We start from the raw sequence: 20,616 nt of genomic DNA, 5'->3' as shown, positions 1-20,616 counted from the left end.
TGAACATGCAGATACACAATATATATTATATACGTTTACTGTCAAATGTTTTTTATTTTTTATTTTATTTTAAATAACTACGAGAAATGTGATGATGTGATTACCCAGGTCAAGGACACTGAGATGTAGAAAGGAGGAGCAAGGGATTGCACCACTAACCCTGCAATTAACTGTCAACTTGTTTGACTGAGTTGTTGTTCGTTATTAAAAATAGCACAATGCTACACAAAAGCAAGATGTGAGAGGTTTTATTTTGATTGTGCTTCATGAGTTTTTGTGCATCTTAGCATGTCATGATCAGGTTTTTTATTAAATGTGGTGTGTGTAGATTCATGGTTAACATAAATTGCATTTATTTTCCCATTTACAATTGGCAAACATTATTTACAGCTGATTCTAGTTTATATAAAAACTTCACACCAACACTGACTTCAAAATTCATACACACACATTCACAAACAGTATAAGAAAGAAAAATATACAAAACTGTCTCCCTATACAGATCAGGTTTAAATTTACTGACAGCTGCATTTGTTAAAAGATGAAATGAATCTCTTCTCAAAGTAACTGGAAATCAAAACAGATTATTTAGTGAATAAGTGTGTATCCCTTAAAAAATGTGTTGCATGGCATTCCCAAAATAAGAGCCACCTGATTTTAATGACCCAGTGCATCAAATGTAAAGAAAACCACAAGTTTGTTTTTTGGCATTTCACCCGATTCGCTAGAAGATGCTTTAAGTTAAACGCTATGCCACGTTGGACAATTTAGCACAGGATTGTCAACACAGAGGTCTCGCTTCTTCGTTTTCATATAACTCTCCACTCGTCCAACCTGCTTATAGATTTGCCATAAACCCCACTCAAATGTTGTTGCCCAATGACTAATGAGCTTTTTTAATATATGAAAGAAATTGCAAATTACTGCATTATTTGGCACCAGCTTACAATGTACTTTGATGCCAATAAGGCGATCTGTCAGTAGCCTCTTCTTCTCACCTCTCATAACAATGGTACTTATGGTACAGAGTAGCTTTAAACTGTTGTGTGACAAAAGTCTCATTTGTTGTGTGACAAAACTCATTTTTGCAGCTTTCAACCACATCTTACAGTCGAATGGATGATGATCTATGCCCTTTGTTTTACAAGTTAGGAAAATGTGAATTTTCTTTGCACTGGACCTTTAAAATCGTGTGGTACGGGTGGCTCTGACGTTGATTCGCAGAATTAATGGACGGACAAACCTATGACTTTTGCACTCCAAAGTATTGTTTAGTGGAGGAATAAACACTAACACATTCAAATGAAAACAGAATTGATATCATCCAAAATAGTGGGAAAAGACTCAACTTTCCATGTACAGACAAGTTTGAAATTGACTTACAACCTATAGTTAAAACAAAATGGAAAACAAATACATTCTTTTTTTATGATTATATATTTAGAAATGTGTTTATTTGCTTGGCCAATGATACGGGACAATCCTTGCTTTCCATTTAGTGCAAGTGGCCTGCAGACATACACATTAGAGCACCCTGCACTTACTGGGAAGGGTATCATTCAAGCATTTCATTGGTAACAGATTCTCCCTGATGCTTTAAAGCTTTTGAGAAGCTCACTCTTATGATTCTAGCCACAACATTGCCTCACTGGAAAAATACAAGACTACTGAAACCAGACTGGCCAGCCTCGAGTCACCTATGGAATTCAGCAGTCCTTTATTTAGGATTTCTCTCTTCCCCTACCACCTGAGTATAGGATGGATCGAATACTATCTATTCACTATGTTGCTGCTTCCTGTCACATACTACAGCCCGACTGGACTGTAAACTTTACAGAAGACAAGGCACAGTGTTGGATTCAGTCTGCCAAAGGCTGAGACACTTCAATGTGGCAATGCTGTCTTGGATAAAAGACATTTCTGATTTCTTAGCTTAAAGCGGTATAGAAAGTAATGCATGATATCAGTGGGGAGACTATGTAAGATTAAGCACTTCCATCCAGAGTTCTTCACACATCCACTAAACAAGAGTTTATTTTGATTTATCGGCTGGAACCCCTCAGCAAGGCAGGACAGGCAGTGGTCTAAAAGCACTCTTGCGTGGCTCGGAAAAGAAAGAGCTGTGGAACTCAAAACCTGCTATAAAAGGACGGATGAGGGCCACCGTGGACCAAACCCTCCCTCATGTATCACCTTCGTCATTTTCTCCTGATCCAGTCAGGTAGAGATGGAGCGAGCCCTTCAGTCCAGACACCAGCAGGATGCTCTTAAAGTAATAATTTAGTAGCAGTAATAACTGAGTGACTGGGAGTGAGTCCTTAGAGCTTGTTGGTATAACAGAAGAAAACGTCTTTATCACTCATATCTCCATCATAATGAGACAGAGTTCTAGAGCTCAACATGTTCCTTGTGGGTTAAATTTAAAGGGGGGGGGGAGATCAAAATAAAATACTGAGCCAGCAGCCAAATTGGCGCAATGGTTCTCAGATTTTGTTGGCATACAGTGTCTCCTCATCGCTTTCACTCTCGTCCTGAAACTCGTGGGCAAGCAGCGACTTCTTGGAGCCCATGGAGGTCAGCCGGATCTCATCGTCATAATCGTCTCTGTGCTGTCGCAGGCGGTGGAAGCCATCTTTTTGACGATTAGACTTGGCTGCACACACACACCAGATGATGCACGCCGTCACCACCAATGCTGTCATGGAGGCTGCTGCACGGAGGAAGAGAGAGATACACAACTCAGCGTACACTTATGCAGTTTCTAGCTGGGAGAACATTATAAAAAAAAAAAAAAAAAAATTTAATTTAGTTAAAAGTGTACTTCAACAGTATTTCAGAAAGGGAATTATTGAGTGCATGTCATCTGTGTCAAAGATCACAATACTAACATACTAATTTTGAGACTTTTTAAATTACTAGCACGAGTTACAAAGCATGCTAACTGTTAAAAGGTGTTTGTTTTTTAGGAACATTGAATCTAAACATGAAACTACAGGTTGTGATATTGTTTTAGCACACGGCATTAGCCAAAATGATAGGTTTGTGGTTTGATTTATTCATTTTCTTTTCTTTTATGTGGACAGGTCACATAATGCATATAGTCAACACTGGTTACAAAAGGCCTTCTCATGGACGTGCTTACCTGCACTGGCCACCACAAACTCTCTGGGCAGGCCAAAGATGCTGTTGTCCATGTCAAACTCAATGATGATAGAGACAGCCGCTTCATAGGAAGACACCACCACCTGTAACACAGCAAAATCCCTTCAATAAGCCTATGAGCCTTCCGGAAACATTGTCAGATCGGGATTACAGTATAACAGCAACATTCCTAATAGGAGAATTCTATGCAAAACATCAGAATCAAACTAATTAAATGTTTCCCATTCTTAGTTTGGGTGTGGTACCCTCTGAATATAAACTGCTTTACTAACTTTACTTCTTAACTCATTTTACACGACGCTCAAAATGCAAAAACATAAAGAAAATCAATCCAAATCAAGCTCGACCACATCATCTCGTCCATGCTGGGAGTTTCTCTAAATGGAGGTAAAAGGCATTTAGCTGTCTGCTAAAGCTCCCCACAGAAGTGGTGTTAATTACCTAATTAGCAAGCCTCATTTGCAGGTGTTACTGCTTAGTATAATCTGGTGCAGGTTGTCTTGTATGTCGAAAATAGGATTTCAGCGCTGGCTCATAAAAATCCTAAATTACACAGCTATCTTCTGAGAGGTAAACTACAAGAATCTCAGAATTCACTTTTGTAACTTGCTTGACATTTCTGCATAGCAAGTGTGACAAATCTCTCGTCGATTCAGTGCAGTTCAAAACAAATAGGGATACTAGACCCAAAGCTTAAGAAACAAGGATTTCAAACTATGTGGTTTCAGACCTGATTCAGTAATGTGGCCTGAACACACACACAGTTGTTGTAAAAGAGTAAGTGATCCTAATTTCTTTCGGGGTTTTTTTCATTGCCAATATGGTTTGCTGGTATTTTTCTGACAGCATGACACAAGATCCTACAGAGGTACCTGAATCCACTGAAACTAATGTCACTTTCATTTCCAGAGGAATGAAATGCGTCCCTATGGTCTAAGGCGGAGTATTCGATGTCCTAAGAAATATGGGGAGACTATTAAAGAGAGGAAATACATGTTGGCCCCAAATTATGATTTGGACCTTGTGTGTGAGCAGAGTGAAGCCGACCCCCAGAAACTCCCGGATGACAGGTATATAAGGAATGCTGCTGTTCTTCCAGATCTCAAACTATCCCACAGAGACGGAGCCCTCACTACAGAAGAGAGGACCTCCAGCAGCGTGTCAACTAGCCAGCCAGGACCTCTGATGATCCACGGCTTCACAGTACCAGAGTACCAGCAGACATATCATTCAGTGGTGGATCCCCTGCTTTTTAGGCCTTGCGGGAAGCTCGCAGCCTACAGTCTGGAGCTGGGCCGTAACATTAAAGAACATCTGTTTAAAGAGCTGGCCTACCCCACACTTCAAATTTTGGAGCAGCCAAATGGAACGATGAAGATAATTGAGCGATTTTGTGTGCTCCGCCCAACACCTTTCTTAGATATAGACAGTAACGGGGAACCACAGTAATATTTTCCCACTGACTTTCTATGATTACAAGTGTGACATTTTTTTTGTACGTCTCTTGATACTTAGACTATTTTCGTTTACCTTGAAATGTAATGTAGCTGCTGAATTTATATTCCAAATGTTTATTGAAAAAAAAAAAAAAAGTTGTCAAAAGTTTGACCTTTGCGACAAAGCTCCTCTTTATAAACAGTTTAAAAAAGATACTGTACTAAAATCTGAGGCCAAAACCTGTGATGCTGCATTTTTTAATTGGTCTGCATAAAATGCTTATTATATCAAATTATTTGTACATACTGTATGTGTTTATGATCTCCACCTGTTCAACAGAGCACATGTGGTTGCCACCGAGGCACAGATGATTTCTGCTTTCTAAAACGTCATCATAAAAATCAATACTCAAAACCAGACAATTGTAAGCTGCTTCTTTTACTCAGCATTATCATCCCCGTAAAATGCTTCTTACGTCACATCTTCAAAATGTTCATGTATAATAATGTAAACGTTTTCAAAGGCCCAATGCATGATTTGTTTTGTTTTTTCATCTGAGGTACAAAACATTTGAATATGTGTATGCATTTCAAGTAATCATAATTGAAAATATAAATTAGACACTATAACTTCAATTTACTTGTTAAGTGTTATCCCATCATAGCCATCTTTCTGAAGGCTAGTACATTCCTAGCTGCATAATATATTTTATAGTGGTGTACCTCTTGACGTTGTTGTTGGTAGCCATCAGCAACAGCTTCAATGTTGTGGTTGCCAGGAGCCAGCAGTGCATGAAAGTAGCCGCCCTCTGAAGTAAAGACCCTCACTCCCCCATTCAGTACAATGATCGCCCCAACAATAGGCTTTCCACCCTTGTCTCTCACCACGCCACGCACACCTTTATGGACCTGGATGGGGTAGAAATGGAGGGCAAATTAGGGCTGTATGATAGTGGGGAAAATGATCTTAAACGGTTCACTCAAAAATCTAAATCCTTGATTTGAGAACTAAATATTATGTCTTTAAAACACTTGTTTAAAGCTAGAGTGCTCACAAATTTAAAGTTTCCACACTGCTGCACTACTCTCTGAAAATATCTCATTTAAAATCAGTTACAAAGGCGCAGAAGTCATAAAATTGTTAAATATCCATATGTAGCAATGAAGAAAAAGTCCATTAAACGTCTCCATGTTGTGCTGATAAAATCTTGCATCATACCTCCACCAACATGCTTAGGAGAGCCTTCTTGTTCTCAGCCCAGAGTGGGGTCAGCTGCTCAGCAGGAGGGAACAAACAGCAGCCACTATACACTGTGATCTCTGGACAGTGGCCAAAGTCCATGCTGAAGTCCTGGGAGGACACATGTACACAAGATGACACATGAGACAGTACTGGGTCAGAAGCCCATTTCTGGCTTTGCTTTAACTTAACTAAAATTATATATAATATTCAGCATCTCAAAACGGTTTAACAAACTGTCAATAACAGTCCAACTCCATTGAAAAATGAAGTGTTTTTCATTTCAGATCTTATATCTTGATAAAATACTATGTAGTGGCCGCATGGATGCCAACTGCAGTAACTGAAGTCACAGACACTGGAGTGGAGAGACTTACCTTCATGCTCCCCATGTGACTTTGTCTCTCTGCTGCCCTCATAACTCCATCTGGGATGTTGCCCACTGGGTAACAGAAAAGTTCCATGTGGTTATTAATGACTCATGATTCAATACTAACACGACAACAGGGATTATTCATAGTACTTAAGTTACATACTCTGCTCATTATTTGAACATCCAGTGCCCCCGAGGTGCATCTTAGGGTGGTTGTTGGCATAAACACTTGCCAAGTACTTCAATGTGCCCTCATTTTCAACTGGAAAAATAAAACAAAAAAGAACATAAAACCACACAGCCAAAAGCAGTGATGGGATGGTGCATCATTTGTCCTACTCTTTGCAAAATTGCTGATGTATAATGTTTGTTTATAACTATAAATTAAAAGCTTGTCAAGGCCATCTTCAAGCTGTGAGGAAAACTAACACACAAATCACCATCCCTGGGCACTGCCCCTAAAAGTGGTTTTAACTCAAACACTAGATAAACTGAATTTAAAACCTTCATGAGCAAATATACTATAAATAATCTAATCAAGTATTCAAACAAAAAGCAGTTTTCGGCATAATGGTGTTACCGGACTGGACAGGCTTGTCATAAGGGTAGGTAGCTACAAGGGAGCCTCCATCGAGGGCCACAGACAGAGTGTAGGCCTTGTCTAGAATCAAGTCCATCATGGCTCTGGTCTCTGGTTGGGCCTCCACCACACGCTGCGACGCATTGCCTAAAAAAGGGGGCATTTTAGCTTTTTATGGCAAGTGTATGTATGATGTGCAATGACATTAATTTGTGACATTCATAACAAATATTTGACAATTGTAAGTTTGAATAAGTTGATTCAATATTTTTCTTTGTCTCTTTCTCACAATTAAAATGCACACAGACACAAATCCATACAACTGACCAAAGAAATCTGTGTCCAGATCCTTGCCATGAGCATTGGTCAAGCCCTGGGTGGAGGTGCACTGCTTCTCAACAGCCTGTTCTCGTCCATCTGGGTTGATGGAAGGCACGATGACAATCCGGGTCTCATTAATCAGCTGGCAAAGGGAAACAGAGAATCAACAATTACAGACTTGGCTGAATCATACTCAGAGAGTGAACAAAGAATTTTGTGTATTACTATGAGGAAAATGTACTACTTTTTAAAAGGTTAAAGTTAATGAATGCTGAACAAAGCCAATACAGTCCAGGCTATCAATATACTAGGTTTCCTGAAACACCCCAAAACTCACCCTGGTGATGGCTGGGTTCTTGCCATAGTTGATACACAGGAAAAAAGCAAACTCCAGCAGCAGCTCTGTGCCCACTGGGGCATTGCCATGGATCCCTGCTACAAAGCGGATCTTGGGCTCAGACGGTTCAGCTTCTCCTGGTTTGTTGGAGATTTCCAGAGCCCAAATAGTTCGAACCTCCACACTTTGGCCCAAACTGGACACAGAGGAGAAGAAACCAGAATATACGGCAGTATTGTAAGTTAAGTTATGAAACACAGAGCCGATCTGGACAGCACTGACTTTTGGCAAACAGAGGATGAGAGGAACAGAGGTATGATCTCAAACATATATGTATCCTTAAAAAGGAAATGACTTTGGTTGGTTCAAATACCTGCGTAAAGATGTAATTTGGGGAAAGTTAAGTGTGAGGCTTCTCATAAAGCCGGACAGCTCTTTGTAGTGTCTGTAGCGGAAGCTGTTCTCTGCGGCTGTGCTCTTGACCAACTGCTCCAAACCCTGGCCAAGAGAGAGGTCCTTGATCAAGCTCTGGAACTCCTTCTCAGATGGGTTCTGTGTGGGTTGGGGGCCCTTGGGAGACTGGCCATTAGAGTCTGAGTGTACACGTGTCAATCTGAAGTCCAGCACCTCTACTCCTGTCTTTGGGACTGTGACGTAGGTCCTCATAGGTGTATAACTGGATAACAGAGAAGAAGAAGACATAACAGCACAGGAGTATATAGACGTCATGGTAAATTATGTTTGTTCTTCCTTCTGAAATCCATATCTTACCCATGGGCGGAAGCAGTGATATAGTAAGTCCCAGGGACTAGCAGTCTCCAGTAATCTCCAGTATGAGCTGTGGTGATGTTGTGGTCTATGTCCTCCACACTAATAGTGGCATTGGGAATTCCTGTGCCATCCCTCATGTCAGACACTGTGCCTTTTACTCCACTGTGAACCTACAGAGACACATAACCACACAAACATGAGTAGATGCTAAACTGGGTAAAGTGAAAAGAAAGCTAAGGGGAATGTTAAGATTTGAGCTTATTACCTGGTGTATAAACTGAAGCAAGGCTCGTCGGTTTTGTTCCCAGTATTGTGGCAGGTCCTTGGCCATGGGGTACTTCACACAGCCCAGCTCAATGGTCACCTCAAAACAGTTGGTGTTTAAGTAGTTCCAGTCCTGCATGCCACCTGGAAAAAACAAACATTCTCCTTTAAACTTCATCTCAAACTTTAAAGTAAACACACACAGTGGTTACACAGTTAATTAAATGTCATGATCAACTGCACACAGGCACCCAGAGTCAAAATGTGGCAGATTTATTTTAAATATCCACCATGTAATTGCAATATTGTTTCCACTATTGAAGAATCAGTAACACTGAAGACAACAATTACAGTAGCTTAATCTTTTATTTTTACTAAATAAACCTTTTGCAGATAAACCAACTGTCTTAACTTGTAAATAAATTTAAAACAAGTAATGTTATCCACATTATGTAAGTTAACTCAAAAAAATTCACAAAGTGTGATTTGGCTGTGGGAAAAACAAATGACAGATGTAGGCTTACCAGGAACATTGTACCATTTGGCACCATTGGTGATGCCATCCTCAAAATATTCATCCTGGTACAGGTCCTCACAAGGGTGCCCATTGTGCATCAAAGGATTCTCCTGCACACACATCACATACAAGTGAGAACACAACAATGATTTCTATTGTGGTCAAGTTTTCAAACCTAGTCTCTCCACAGATTACACAAAAAGCCAGTGGCTTTTATCTGTCCTCACTCTAGATTTTGATTTCAATTACAACATGAAACCACAAGCAGACGTTTATCCCAGCCTGAAACCGATCCAACAGCAACAGTGTCCAGTTACCTGTGAGTAGGCTCTAGACACCTGCTGAAAGACTTTGTCGTCAGGTGACTGGCTGTACCGGGATAGCCCTTGTTTGTCATCATCATAGGGGTAGTTAACCACCAAAGAGCCTAAATTCCACAACACAGAGATAAGACAAACCAGTAAAAACAAAACAAAAAAAACATCTACATTTGTAGGTTAAAGTATATTTCATTATGCATAACTGGTTGACATCTCATAATCTAGCCTAATATCTATTTAAATTGTGGCTCTAGAGCCAAAGCATAAAATCATAGCAGTAATCACCTAGGCTTATTGATGTAACTTTAAAATACAATTCTGTGTTTTGTTACCCTCTCTACGATACATAAAACAAGCAAAACATACACATTCTAAATTACAAATATGAGAGATCCCTATCAAATGGATGAATTGATACTGAAATACAACACTCTTTGGCACTAAAAGCTCAAAATGAGACCGTACCTCCATGGAGGTTGGCTGACAGGATGAAGGGAATACTCTTCAGCCAGTTCATCACAGCTATAGTCTCCGGCTGTCTGGGCTCTGTGATGGTAATAAACTGGTCTGGGAAGTTGCGGTTCAGGTCAAAATTGTTGCTGTTGTTGCGCCCTTTGTAGCCCTTTATATCACCTGAGAGAAAACAAATACTAGTGATTAGTCACCTAATGTATCTGTAACCACAGTATGTTACTACTTAAAGATGTAGACAACTTCAGCTCCACTTCCCCTGTACTTCCTGTTACATATGAGCAGCAGCTATCGGCTAAAAGATCTTTGCAAACAGAGGAAGTGCTTTGTGAAACTTTCCCATACTCAAAAGGTTTTCACAGAGACACACTGGCACAACTAAAGCCGTTTCAACCAGCAGATGAGGTGAAGCGTGGAGTATGTAAGGAGATAGAAAATTTCCCCCAGCACTAGAATGTAGCTTTGCAAGCCCCGTTTCATCAATTTGATAGCGGTTGGCAACATACACCTGAGGAATTTTAGTCAAGTGATCAAATTACTGTTTGTGTCTGTAATGTTACACCTTTGCTCATGTATCCAAAGCAATATATCTAACACCTGTGTGACCTGTATACTAAAATCGCTAAAGTCTCGTGCCCAGATAGCTCAGTTGGCAGAGCGGGCGCCCATATAAAGAGGTTTACTCCTCGACGCAGCGGGCCCAGGTTCGACTCCATCCTGCAGCCCTTTGCTGCATCTCATTCCCCCTCTCTCTCCCCTTTCATTTCTTCAGCTGTCCTGTCAATAAAGGCCTAAAAATGCCCCCAAAAAAATCTCTAAAGTCTTGATTCCATACTGTGCAGATAGTGTTACTTTACTGTTGCCTGTGTAAGAACTTCTTAGCGCGTCCCGTGTGTGTCCCTTACCCTCAGTTGCTACCTCATAGCCATCAGGGTTCATTGAAGGCATGATGTGAATGCGGGTATTGTTGACCATCTGAGTGACCTCCGGGTCAGTACCATAGTTACGGCACAGGTACTCGATGAGGTTGAGCAATAACTCTCGGCCCACTACTTCATTACCGTGCATGTTGGCTATATACTTAAACTCTGGCTCACCTGACAATGAAACAAAAAAACAAGGAGGTCAGAGTGAAAATTTCTGCTGGAATGCACACACCACATGACATGTAAACAAAAGCATCCCAAATCCTTTTATCATCAACTTCTAAGGCATACCATGCTCATGGACAGTGGGGTTGTCTGAGATGACCATCACATAGAGCTCACGGTCTTCCACAGAGCGGCCAATCTTGTAAAGATGGACAATTGAGGGGAACTCGCTGCTGTACTTGAGCAAGAACATTTCCATGTCTGCGTAGTTGTGGTGACGAAATTCCTGAGGTTGGATGGGCTGATGTTTAGGTGGAAGTAAAGGACGACTGTTCTTGCTGTCCTCAGAAGGAACCACCCGGGTCTGGGTGGAGTCAGAAGAGTTGTTGGTGGTGGATAGGTTTGGATCATTGGTAGATGGCATGGAGTATGTAGTCACAGGGATGCCACCTGCAGCCTCATTGACCACAGGCGCCAAGGTAAAGTTAAGTTCTGTGGCTTTGCCCTCCACGACCTGGACACTGTGGACTTCCATTGCTATGTACCTGTGTAGAGAGAAAACAACATAAGCTTAAGTACTTCTTCCACTTCACCTTAAAATAACCAAGAAGTGCCAAAATTAGATGACATGAAAATAATGCATCCAGTGCAGTTTCCTTTTAAGCTCTCTACCATGAAGTAATTCACAAATAAACCTGTGAAACACACTTCTCTTCATTTCAGTAACAAAGAGTAACCCTAAAGAGGAAGTCAGTTATGTTATGCATTCCGTTAGTAAAGCACTTGTGGGTAGAGCTGTCTAGGACATGGAGACTGAGCTTCATTGTTTGATAGTCTGAAAGAGCAAGATTATAGATTGTGCTTAGTTCATTGTGATCTGGCAACAAGCAACAGGCAACAAGCAGAGATGAACGCACCGCTCGCTGTGCTGTCATTAGTCATTGCAATTAAATTTGAAACCTGACAAATAGGTGTGGGCAAAGCTTATTTTTTTAACATAAAAAACAAATTTTCCAAATTATGTAAATTAACTAAAAAATCTCATAACCTCTGTTTTTGAAAACCTGCTATGTGAAGGATGTTTAATAGTATTACACACCCTGGGGCCACAGCTGTGATGTTGTATGTTCCTGGGAGTAGAAGGCGGTAGTAGTCCCCATATTTTCCTGTGGTCAGGTTGTGGCGAATGCTTGCCACCACAATGCTGACATTGGCGAGGGCAGTGCCATTGATGGCGTCTTTCACATAGCCACGAACACCTATACGGACCTGGAAGACAGTGGTATTGTAAGAGCATCTTGCTAAACTGGAGAAGTACGCCAAAGGTATCAGGCTGAGTTTGATTGTGGCATTGTCTATTTAAATAAACAAAAACAGAAGGCAACAGTATAATGAATGCTGATGTATCATTACTCCCGTTTTTTAGATATAAGCCTACCTTTTCTATGTAGGCTAGTAGGGATTCCCTGTTCAGATCCCATTCCTTATGGAGTTCAGAAGCAAGAGGATATTTGCAGCAGCTCAGCTCCATGGTGATTTCCAGACAGTTTCCGTAGAGGTAGTTGAAGTCCTGCATCCCTCCTAGATAACAAGCCAGACATATAATAAACAAATCATGCTAGAAAATGGCATAACACTTCCAATTACATATATAAAAGAGAAGGATGTTTCTAAATCCAGGAATTAAACCGAAGTGTACAACATATAATCGTAAAGTAAATTCTTAGACATGCTCTGCTTCGCTTAATTTGAACCCTACTGGGGCCAGTTTAAAGATAGTGTTTAATGTGGCAACAAGCCATGACATCTGCAGTAAGGCAAACAGAAAGACCACAGTAAGACATACTGTTTGACTGCTGGCCATCCCACTGGAGCGACAGCAGGCAGCCAGAGGCTCCCTGGCTGGAGGGTTGCCATGACTGCCTGCTGAGTGGCTAAGAGGAATATCTATCTATGATGCACAGCAGAAACAAGCACATTCTTTGACTTGTAAGATGTTTTTCCTGGGGTCCACATACATGTATTTACAATGCTTTAACAAAAGTGGTACACTAAACACCTAATAGCCACAACCCCAAGATTTTGCAATACTCCACTATATGGGGTGCCATGCTTAGTGCTCTATTCAGTGCTTTGTGCAACCTATTTTATTACTTCCTTTTTTTGTACAGCACTATCACTGAACAACTATTGCCAGAGATTTGAACAATCCGTTTGCCTGATGATGAGATCTTCCTGAAAGTCATATTACTAAACAACGAAAACTAGAGGAAATGCAGTAGAGAAAATTACAGTTGATCTCTTACAAGCTGAAGAGAAAAGCTGCAGGCTGTTATGTGGTACATGCCTTGGCTCTAGAGCAGGCGTACCAAAATATACATCACAAACACAAGTTCCTCTGAGTCATCCCAGGTCAAGCAGCAGCTGTTTAGCGGTCTGAAACTTGGCGAGAGCAACTTCAAAATGATTAATGGCTCATTCGACACATTTCAATGTGTTTCTCGGTGTTTCGCATTGGTCCCGAGTAATCCATACTGAACACAACGGGGTAACCCAGTACTGAACTGGTGGGTATAAACATTTACACAGGACAATAGGGGACCATGCCCTGTGAGCTTATTTTGAATGTGGTGGTGTGTAGAGGTGTGTCAGGGTAATTCATTAGAGGTTTTACCCCCTGTGGTAGCAGCAGAGACAGCAGGGTGCTATGTCAACCAAACCAAACGTAGCCTTTTAAAATTCTCCCCTTATAAATAAATAATGCTAGATCTACATTTAGCTGTGACAATGTGTGGAAATCCATACGCAGCTGCTCCAACCCTTTTCTCCAGTCACTTTAGGCATCCTGTGCTAAGTTAACTTGAAGTACTTTGTTCAGGTACCATTTAAACATCTCCCATATGCTAACTGAGTTATGACAAACACACAGACAGACTATGGCAATGTGACCCAACCTAACATATCCTGTCTATGTACCGGATCCAGTGACACACCCTGGAATTGGCAGGAAACTAGTGGCCAGACAATGGAGCCAAAGTCAGAGCTGATAGCTGAACTTGCTGTGTAGGGCACAGGGATGTTTATAACGTCACATGACTTTTAATGTTTAATGATACAATGCAATAAACTATTTTTAGTCAAACATTTAAAATGATAATCCAGGAGGGAAAACTATTTAAGAAAGTATTACTGTCATATAACTGTCAGCAAACATCCCAAAGCACTTTTAAAGCTTCATATTATCACTGCTATAGAGCTGTATTTCCATACAGTAAAATGATATTCTTGACCTTGTTCTCTTGCATGTCTAAAGGCAGTGACACATACTCTTTTAACACATACTGGATTACAACAACCTGGGCTTAGAGCTTTGAACAAATGACCCACAAACATTTTGTAAACAGTTTAGACTATGAATCAATGACAAATGACACAACAAAGTGAACACCGTACAAGTCGAAACGCGTACAACCAACAATATACATTTTCAACAACACCACAGTGGCCTAGTTATGTGCTAAGAGTTACATAAACCAAACTACAGCTCAAAAGTAAAGGACACCTTCCGAGACCAGAATGTGTCAAAAGATTATGAGTCAAGATAATGGTATGCTGAATGATTATTTCAAGCCCCGACTGCCACACAAAAAAAAAAAAAAAAAAAATCTCCTGTCCCTGACTCCTGGTCCTGGCTCTTTGCCTGAGCCACTCATTATGTCACACAATGTGCTGATCGTATCCATCATCTACCATTAGCCCAGTTTTAGCAGTGACATTTCATCCACTGAGACATGTCAGACAGATACAAGCAAGTGTATTCAACTGTTTTACAGTTTTGCTGTCTATCTACATCTTGAGATATGAACATAGTTGCTGCTAAGAGCTTTAATAGCTGGCTTCTATTACAGCCTGAACCTACCTGAATAATACTGGCTGTTTTATTTGAGAAACAGCGACAACAAAAGAGGTAATCTTCCGCTAAAACCGCCATTCAGTCATCACTGTGCTTTTTTTTTTTATGTATGATGACAATTAAACCCAATGTTTACACGGATAAGTACCAGCAAACTTTTGCTGTAGTTTAAAAGTGTGTGCAAAAGCCTTTGTTAATGATATACAGCTCCAGTTCCTGGTGGTAAACGGACAGCGTGACATGTCATGATATAATATCAAGCTTAAAGCTATATATTGTGCGTAGTTTCTCTCGCACCCATGAGGAATTCTAAGTAATGGCAACACCACTGTTGTTGCATCCACATAATACAGCCTTCCGTAGTCCCGCACGCGCCCCCACCCCTCCACCACGCAGTTGCTAATAGCCAAGGAGGACACAGAGGATTAAAAAAAACATGATGGACTCTTCAGAAGTCACGGACGACAACAATCGTCTAAACATATCCATGTTGAGAAATACAGAGATCGTTTTGTGAAGCTGATAGTCTTAATAGCTTTGTAGCAAACTCATTTGGCAATGGCTTGAATGTAACGGACGTTCATTAATATCATAAAGTTACGCACTAAAGCTTTAAAGTGATTGCAACAGAACAAATACGAGTTCTTTTAAATCCTGAAATTAGGTGTCAGTTTAACTACACATTTCAGACATGTGCTTACAGCCTGTAGATTTCTTCCAAACAATCATCACAAGACTGCCACTTCATAACACCACAAACTTAGAATTACACTCATATTATATGGTTAAAAATCGGGGACTCTTAAACTGACTTAAAATATTGTCCTGATGGATCAAATCAAGTTTTGAACTGAATTTGAATGATTGTAATTTGGGAGCAAAAAATGGCCCCTGCACAGGGAGAAGCTGGCTCCACTAAATGAAATCAGGAAATGTGCACACTAAACATCTAACACACTTGAAAGAGATGTAAGGTAAGGAATAACATGGGAGCAAAGGAGGTGCTAGTTCTGGAGAGCTAATCAAGTCAATTAATCTGACCAAGGCAAACGCTAACTAACCAATGGGAAATCACCAATTGGAAGACACACTATCCTAACCTAAAACTGACTGCAACAAAGCACATCTCAACAGGTAAAGCAGTAAGGTAACATGAAGCTACAGACATTTTAATCACCACCCGCAGAGGTAGAGAGTATGCTGATCAAATTTCTGCCTAAGTGATACAGAGAAGAAGTTTTTTCTGAACCCAAATTAACTGTAGAAGGTGGGGAAACAGCATAGTCTGCATTTACTTAAGCTATTAAAGACACTTAAACGAGGACGGGGATACACAAAGCCTATATAATATGAGTCAGAAGAACATTCAATCTAACAGTCCATAGGCCAGACACATAGCCCGGTCTTTGCTGTCATGGTAAACCATGCTCAGTAGAGCACTCTGAGCTTAAGTGCTTACATTTTGTCAGCGTTTTGACACCTGGCAAACCCAAAACCAGGCCACAATGTAGCGTCAATGCTGAAGTATGAGACTGAAATTATGTTTGGGTTATACCAATTACCAATGTTGTGGATGAAGAATCAGTCAATTCTCTTCTATTTAGCTTTATTCACAAAGCCTTTAAACTGTCTATAACAAGTTACACAATGCAGCTATATGATGTGAAACAGTACTCTCACAGTAACAATGAACTTAGCGTCATGTTGCATTTTAACTATGCTTATTAAATGAGGAAATAAAGCTACCGGACACTGCTTCTAAGCAGCTTTGGAAAGAAAGTAGTTCAAGTTGCTCTCTGAAATGTGATCTTCAGTGGGAGAAAACCTTGTCACGACAATGGCTTAAGCTCTATTACACCAAGTGTATGGGAAATTATAATAATTTGGTCCTGAGTCTTGGTCTCCTTAAACAGGTGGTAGTTTGTGCACACAATTTGTACAAATCCACATACTGTACACTGAAAACCAACAAAAATGTTCCACCAAAACAAGTTCCTTCCTGAGACTATTTTGCTAATCTCACTGTGTCTGGAGGTTAGCGCTGCCCAAGACAATTGTGATTGGTTTAAAGAAATGCAAACAATCCAGTGTTTTTTCTCCTATCCTGGAATGTATGTGTGGTACAAACATCCTCTTACACAACAATAGGTCTTCAGTCAAAGAAACGATACGCCAATCCCACTTGGCCATCTCAATGGTAACACACAGCCTAGGTGTCTCACTTCCAAGTGTTACATATTTTAGCTATTCTGTATAACAAAAGGTGAGAAGGTACATTGAAGTTCATAGGACACTTACAGGATGGTCAACAACAACAAAATACTGGCCACAGTTTTCTGATCATCTGTGGTCCCTCGCAAGATTCAACTACAGGTATTAGTCATCAATCACTAAACTAGGCATTAAAAAAAAAAAGATCATCTTACCAGGCACGTCATACCACTGCGCGCCATTGGTGATGCCATCTTTAAAGATTTCTTCCGGGGCTTCAGGACAGTTGGGCTCACCAGTCTTCATCACAGGGTGGTTCTGGGAAAACACCAGGGCTAAGTAGCGAAACAGGCTGTCGTCCTCTGACTGGCTGTAGTGGCCCTGCCGCTTGTGGGAGGCCGAGTCATCAAAAGGGTAACTGGCAACCACACTGCCGCCATGCAGGTTCCCTGACAGCACGAATCTGGTAAGAAAATGGCACATTTTAGAGGTTTGCTTAAGGGATCTCTTTAGGGTCAGTATGGACAGAGAACAATGACTCGTTGAATGTATCAGCATGCAAGAATTCAACTAAGATAAAGTATTTTAAAAAATGGGATCCTATCCATAAAAAGTTATAAGGACAGAATTCTGCTGCGTGAAGCTGCATAGCAGCCCTGGAGCCGGCAGGGCCATTTTAACTGGATGAGTATTCGTGAACATGCAGGGTTTAAGTCTAGTATTCCACACCCGTCATTATGGTGTCCCAGGACAGCAGCTCTTGCTGACTTTATTTTGAGTTACACCTTTTACCCATTAAGCTTTTAAAATAATTGTTGACATATTCATATATTTATATATCAAGTTTTAATGTTAAACATACATGTGGCACAGTGAATCTTTAAGCTTAACTGTATCTGTGTATGGCTACCTTAGTGGGTAGCTTACTTATAGGCCAGTAAGCCTATCATCAAAGTTGGGTAATTTTTTTCACAAATAGGCTGATTTATCTTTGCAAATAATATGTTGAATTTATATTAATGTATATTTTCAGACATTTCAATTTAAAAAAAAAAAAAAAAAAAAAAATCAGAAAAATGTTCAAACAATAATTTGGTGGCCCCCCTGCAGTAACTAACTATGAAGACCTCATAGGGGGGTAGATCTTTGCTTTATTGAATAGCTTTTATATAGCCAGACAGGATAGCCAGACAGGAAGCAAGGGAAAAGAGAAAAGGGGTTCAACATGTAAAATAAGGTACTCGACCAAACCATGGACATTGTGTTATATGGTATGTGACCCAAATATTCAGCAACCAGGACGCCCCCTTAACTTTGTTTTTGATTAATAGCTTTATCTATAAAATGTACAAAAATTATGAAAAATGTCCACCACATTTTCCTGAAGCCCAGAATAATGTCTTCAAATTGCTTGTTTTGACCGACCAGCAGTGTAGAGCCCACAGATACTCAGTATACCATCAAATAAGACAGGGAAACAAGCAAATATATTACATTCAAGAAGCTGGAACCACTGAATGTTTCGCAGTTTTGCTTGAAAAGTGTTTTTTTTTTTAAAACAAAACAAATATTTGATTATGAAAAGAGTTGCACATTGATTTTCTGCTGTTTGTTTAGCTCAACTAAGTGCACCTCAGTCTTACACACCATGCCATTATGGTGTCTCGGTTAGGTAGTTCTTGACGTTATTGTGTGAGTCACACCTGCTACCCCAGTAGGTCTTAATAAAAGAGACAAAGAACAGAGTTGCTCATTGACAGGAATGTTTGTCACTCTCCAAATCCTCCACTGTGAGATACACATTTACCAAAAAAAGTGTTTGAGATCAATGAACTTTACTTAAATCATTCCAACCTGTGCTCTGGGCAACAATACCTAATAAAAATGGACACTGTGTGTTACGTGTGCAGTGTTAGTGTGTTTCATAGAGGGGGGGGGGACTCACTTTTTCTCCTGGATCCATCTGATCATAGCCATGACCTCGGGGATATCAGCTGGATTGACACGCGTCTCATCGTACTGGTCAGGAAAGCTTCTGTTGAGGTCCATATTTTTGGCATTATTTCGACCCCCGTTGTCGCCACTGCAGTCGCCCTCTCTGGACTTCTCAAAGCCGTCAGGGTTCATGCTGGGCATTATGTAAATATCCGTGGTGTTCACCAGCTCAGTAATACGCGATTCCTCCCCATATTTAGTCAGTAGATACTCAACAAGGTACACCAACACCTGCCTGGACACAGTTTCGTCGCCGTGCATGTTCCCGACGTATTTAAATTTGGGTTTCCCTGGTGTGTCACTGTTGGGGTCCTTGGTGATCCGCATCACCCAGAGCTCTCTGCCCTCAACAGACTGACCTATGCTCGACAGGTTAGCTACGTGAGGGTATTTCTCAGCTAAAGACTTTAAACGCCCGGTCAGGTCAACATAATTGTAGTATTTGTTGTACGTTTCTACCGTTTCCTCCTGCGAGGTGCTGACGCTTCGTGTGCGCAGCCTGGCGTCACCAAGGGAGACAACAAGAAAGAGAAGAACGGCGAAAAGTGAAACCCGGAGTTTCGGCGTCTTCGAGAGATACTCCCAAATCTGCAACATGTTGATGTATCTTCTACTTCTAAACCATTCGCACTTTCAAATTAAGGAACAAACGGTACGGAGAGTTTGGCTCCCAAGCGACAGGCGTATTTTTGCTGTCAGAGCTGGCCTGCCTGTTTCCATCTACTTCCGCTCATCACACAGGGGCGGGGCTCCATGGTGACGTCACATTAAGGTGGACCGGCAGAGATCGACTTTTTTTCATAGTATATAAGAATGGACCAACAGATCCCGTTGCTCTGGTTCTCTTTTACATCCATGACGGAGACCAGTGAAGCATATTAGAAGCACTTTTCAGCCTCCAACTGAGAGAGATGACGTAAATGTGACGTGAGCAACCTGTCTGAAAGTTGTAAGTCTTCTGGTAGCTGTGCCAAGAGAAATCTCAATCATTCCCAATTCCCAATGGACACAGGCTAATTATTGATAACTAAAATGCTAGTTAACATTAGTAATTAAACTTAAACAGCTAATATAAGTCGAAACTGCCTGCGAGCTTCTCCTGTACTATACGGTAATTCCTCTACTATGCGACAGTAAGTCGCGTGGTTATGACACAATCGTTTTTGCCAAGCCTATTTTTACAACAATGTCTACTACGGAGGCATAACGTGAGGTACAAGGTAATGGAGCCTTTTATACATTGTCGTGTTTCTTTAGAAATAAACAATGGACAAATTAAGTCTTTAAACGCTTCAAATGTAAAGTTATTCGCTGTCAAAGTGACATCAAAATGAATGGCAGTCAATGGAATGCTAACGTCGAGTGATCGCTTTGTCAAAATGGCGCCATAGGATGTTCGAGCTCTGAAGTGAAGCTTACCCCCTTGATTTTTTTTGCCCGAATTTCCACAATAATAACCAACACATTACAGTTTTTTCCGATCGCTGTGACAATTTTTTCAATACTTTTAACAACTTTCCTAACTCTTAACGCACCAACAAAACAGTTAATTTCATGCTCAAAATCACACATTGAAAACTAAACTCTAACACTAATTTTCAAAATACAATAATT

At 40.6% G+C, this 20,616-nt stretch overlaps 1 protein-coding gene across 1 annotated transcript; it reads right to left on the bottom strand.

Moving 5' to 3' along the window:
- Window positions 1–1,246: 1,246 nt before the first annotated feature.
- On the bottom strand, window positions 1,247–19,740 carry cpda (carboxypeptidase D, a). The gene is made up of 21 exons (XM_078246287.1): window positions 18,953–19,740; window positions 17,223–17,470; window positions 12,322–12,464; window positions 11,983–12,152; window positions 11,010–11,428; window positions 10,698–10,889; window positions 9,787–9,954; window positions 9,319–9,428; window positions 9,009–9,111; window positions 8,486–8,628; window positions 8,221–8,390; window positions 7,823–8,125; window positions 7,450–7,645; window positions 7,119–7,254; window positions 6,792–6,938; window positions 6,375–6,473; window positions 6,216–6,280; window positions 5,818–5,949; window positions 5,322–5,507; window positions 3,143–3,245; window positions 1,247–2,710 (listed from the first exon to the last, which is right to left on the bottom strand). The coding sequence occupies exons 1-21, from the start codon at window positions 19,597–19,599 to the stop codon at window positions 2,484–2,486; spliced, it is 4,107 nt and encodes a 1,368-aa protein (XP_078102413.1). The 5' UTR covers window positions 19,600–19,740; the 3' UTR covers window positions 1,247–2,483.
- Window positions 19,741–20,616: the final 876 nt, after the last annotated feature.

This window comes from Sander vitreus, chromosome 3 (genome assembly GCF_031162955.1).
Source record: "Sander vitreus isolate 19-12246 chromosome 3, sanVit1, whole genome shotgun sequence".
Lineage (NCBI taxonomy): Eukaryota > Metazoa > Chordata > Actinopteri > Perciformes > Percidae > Sander > Sander vitreus.
The sequence above is the reverse complement of the archived record's forward strand: the minus strand, read 5'-3'. Positions and strand labels throughout refer to the sequence as shown.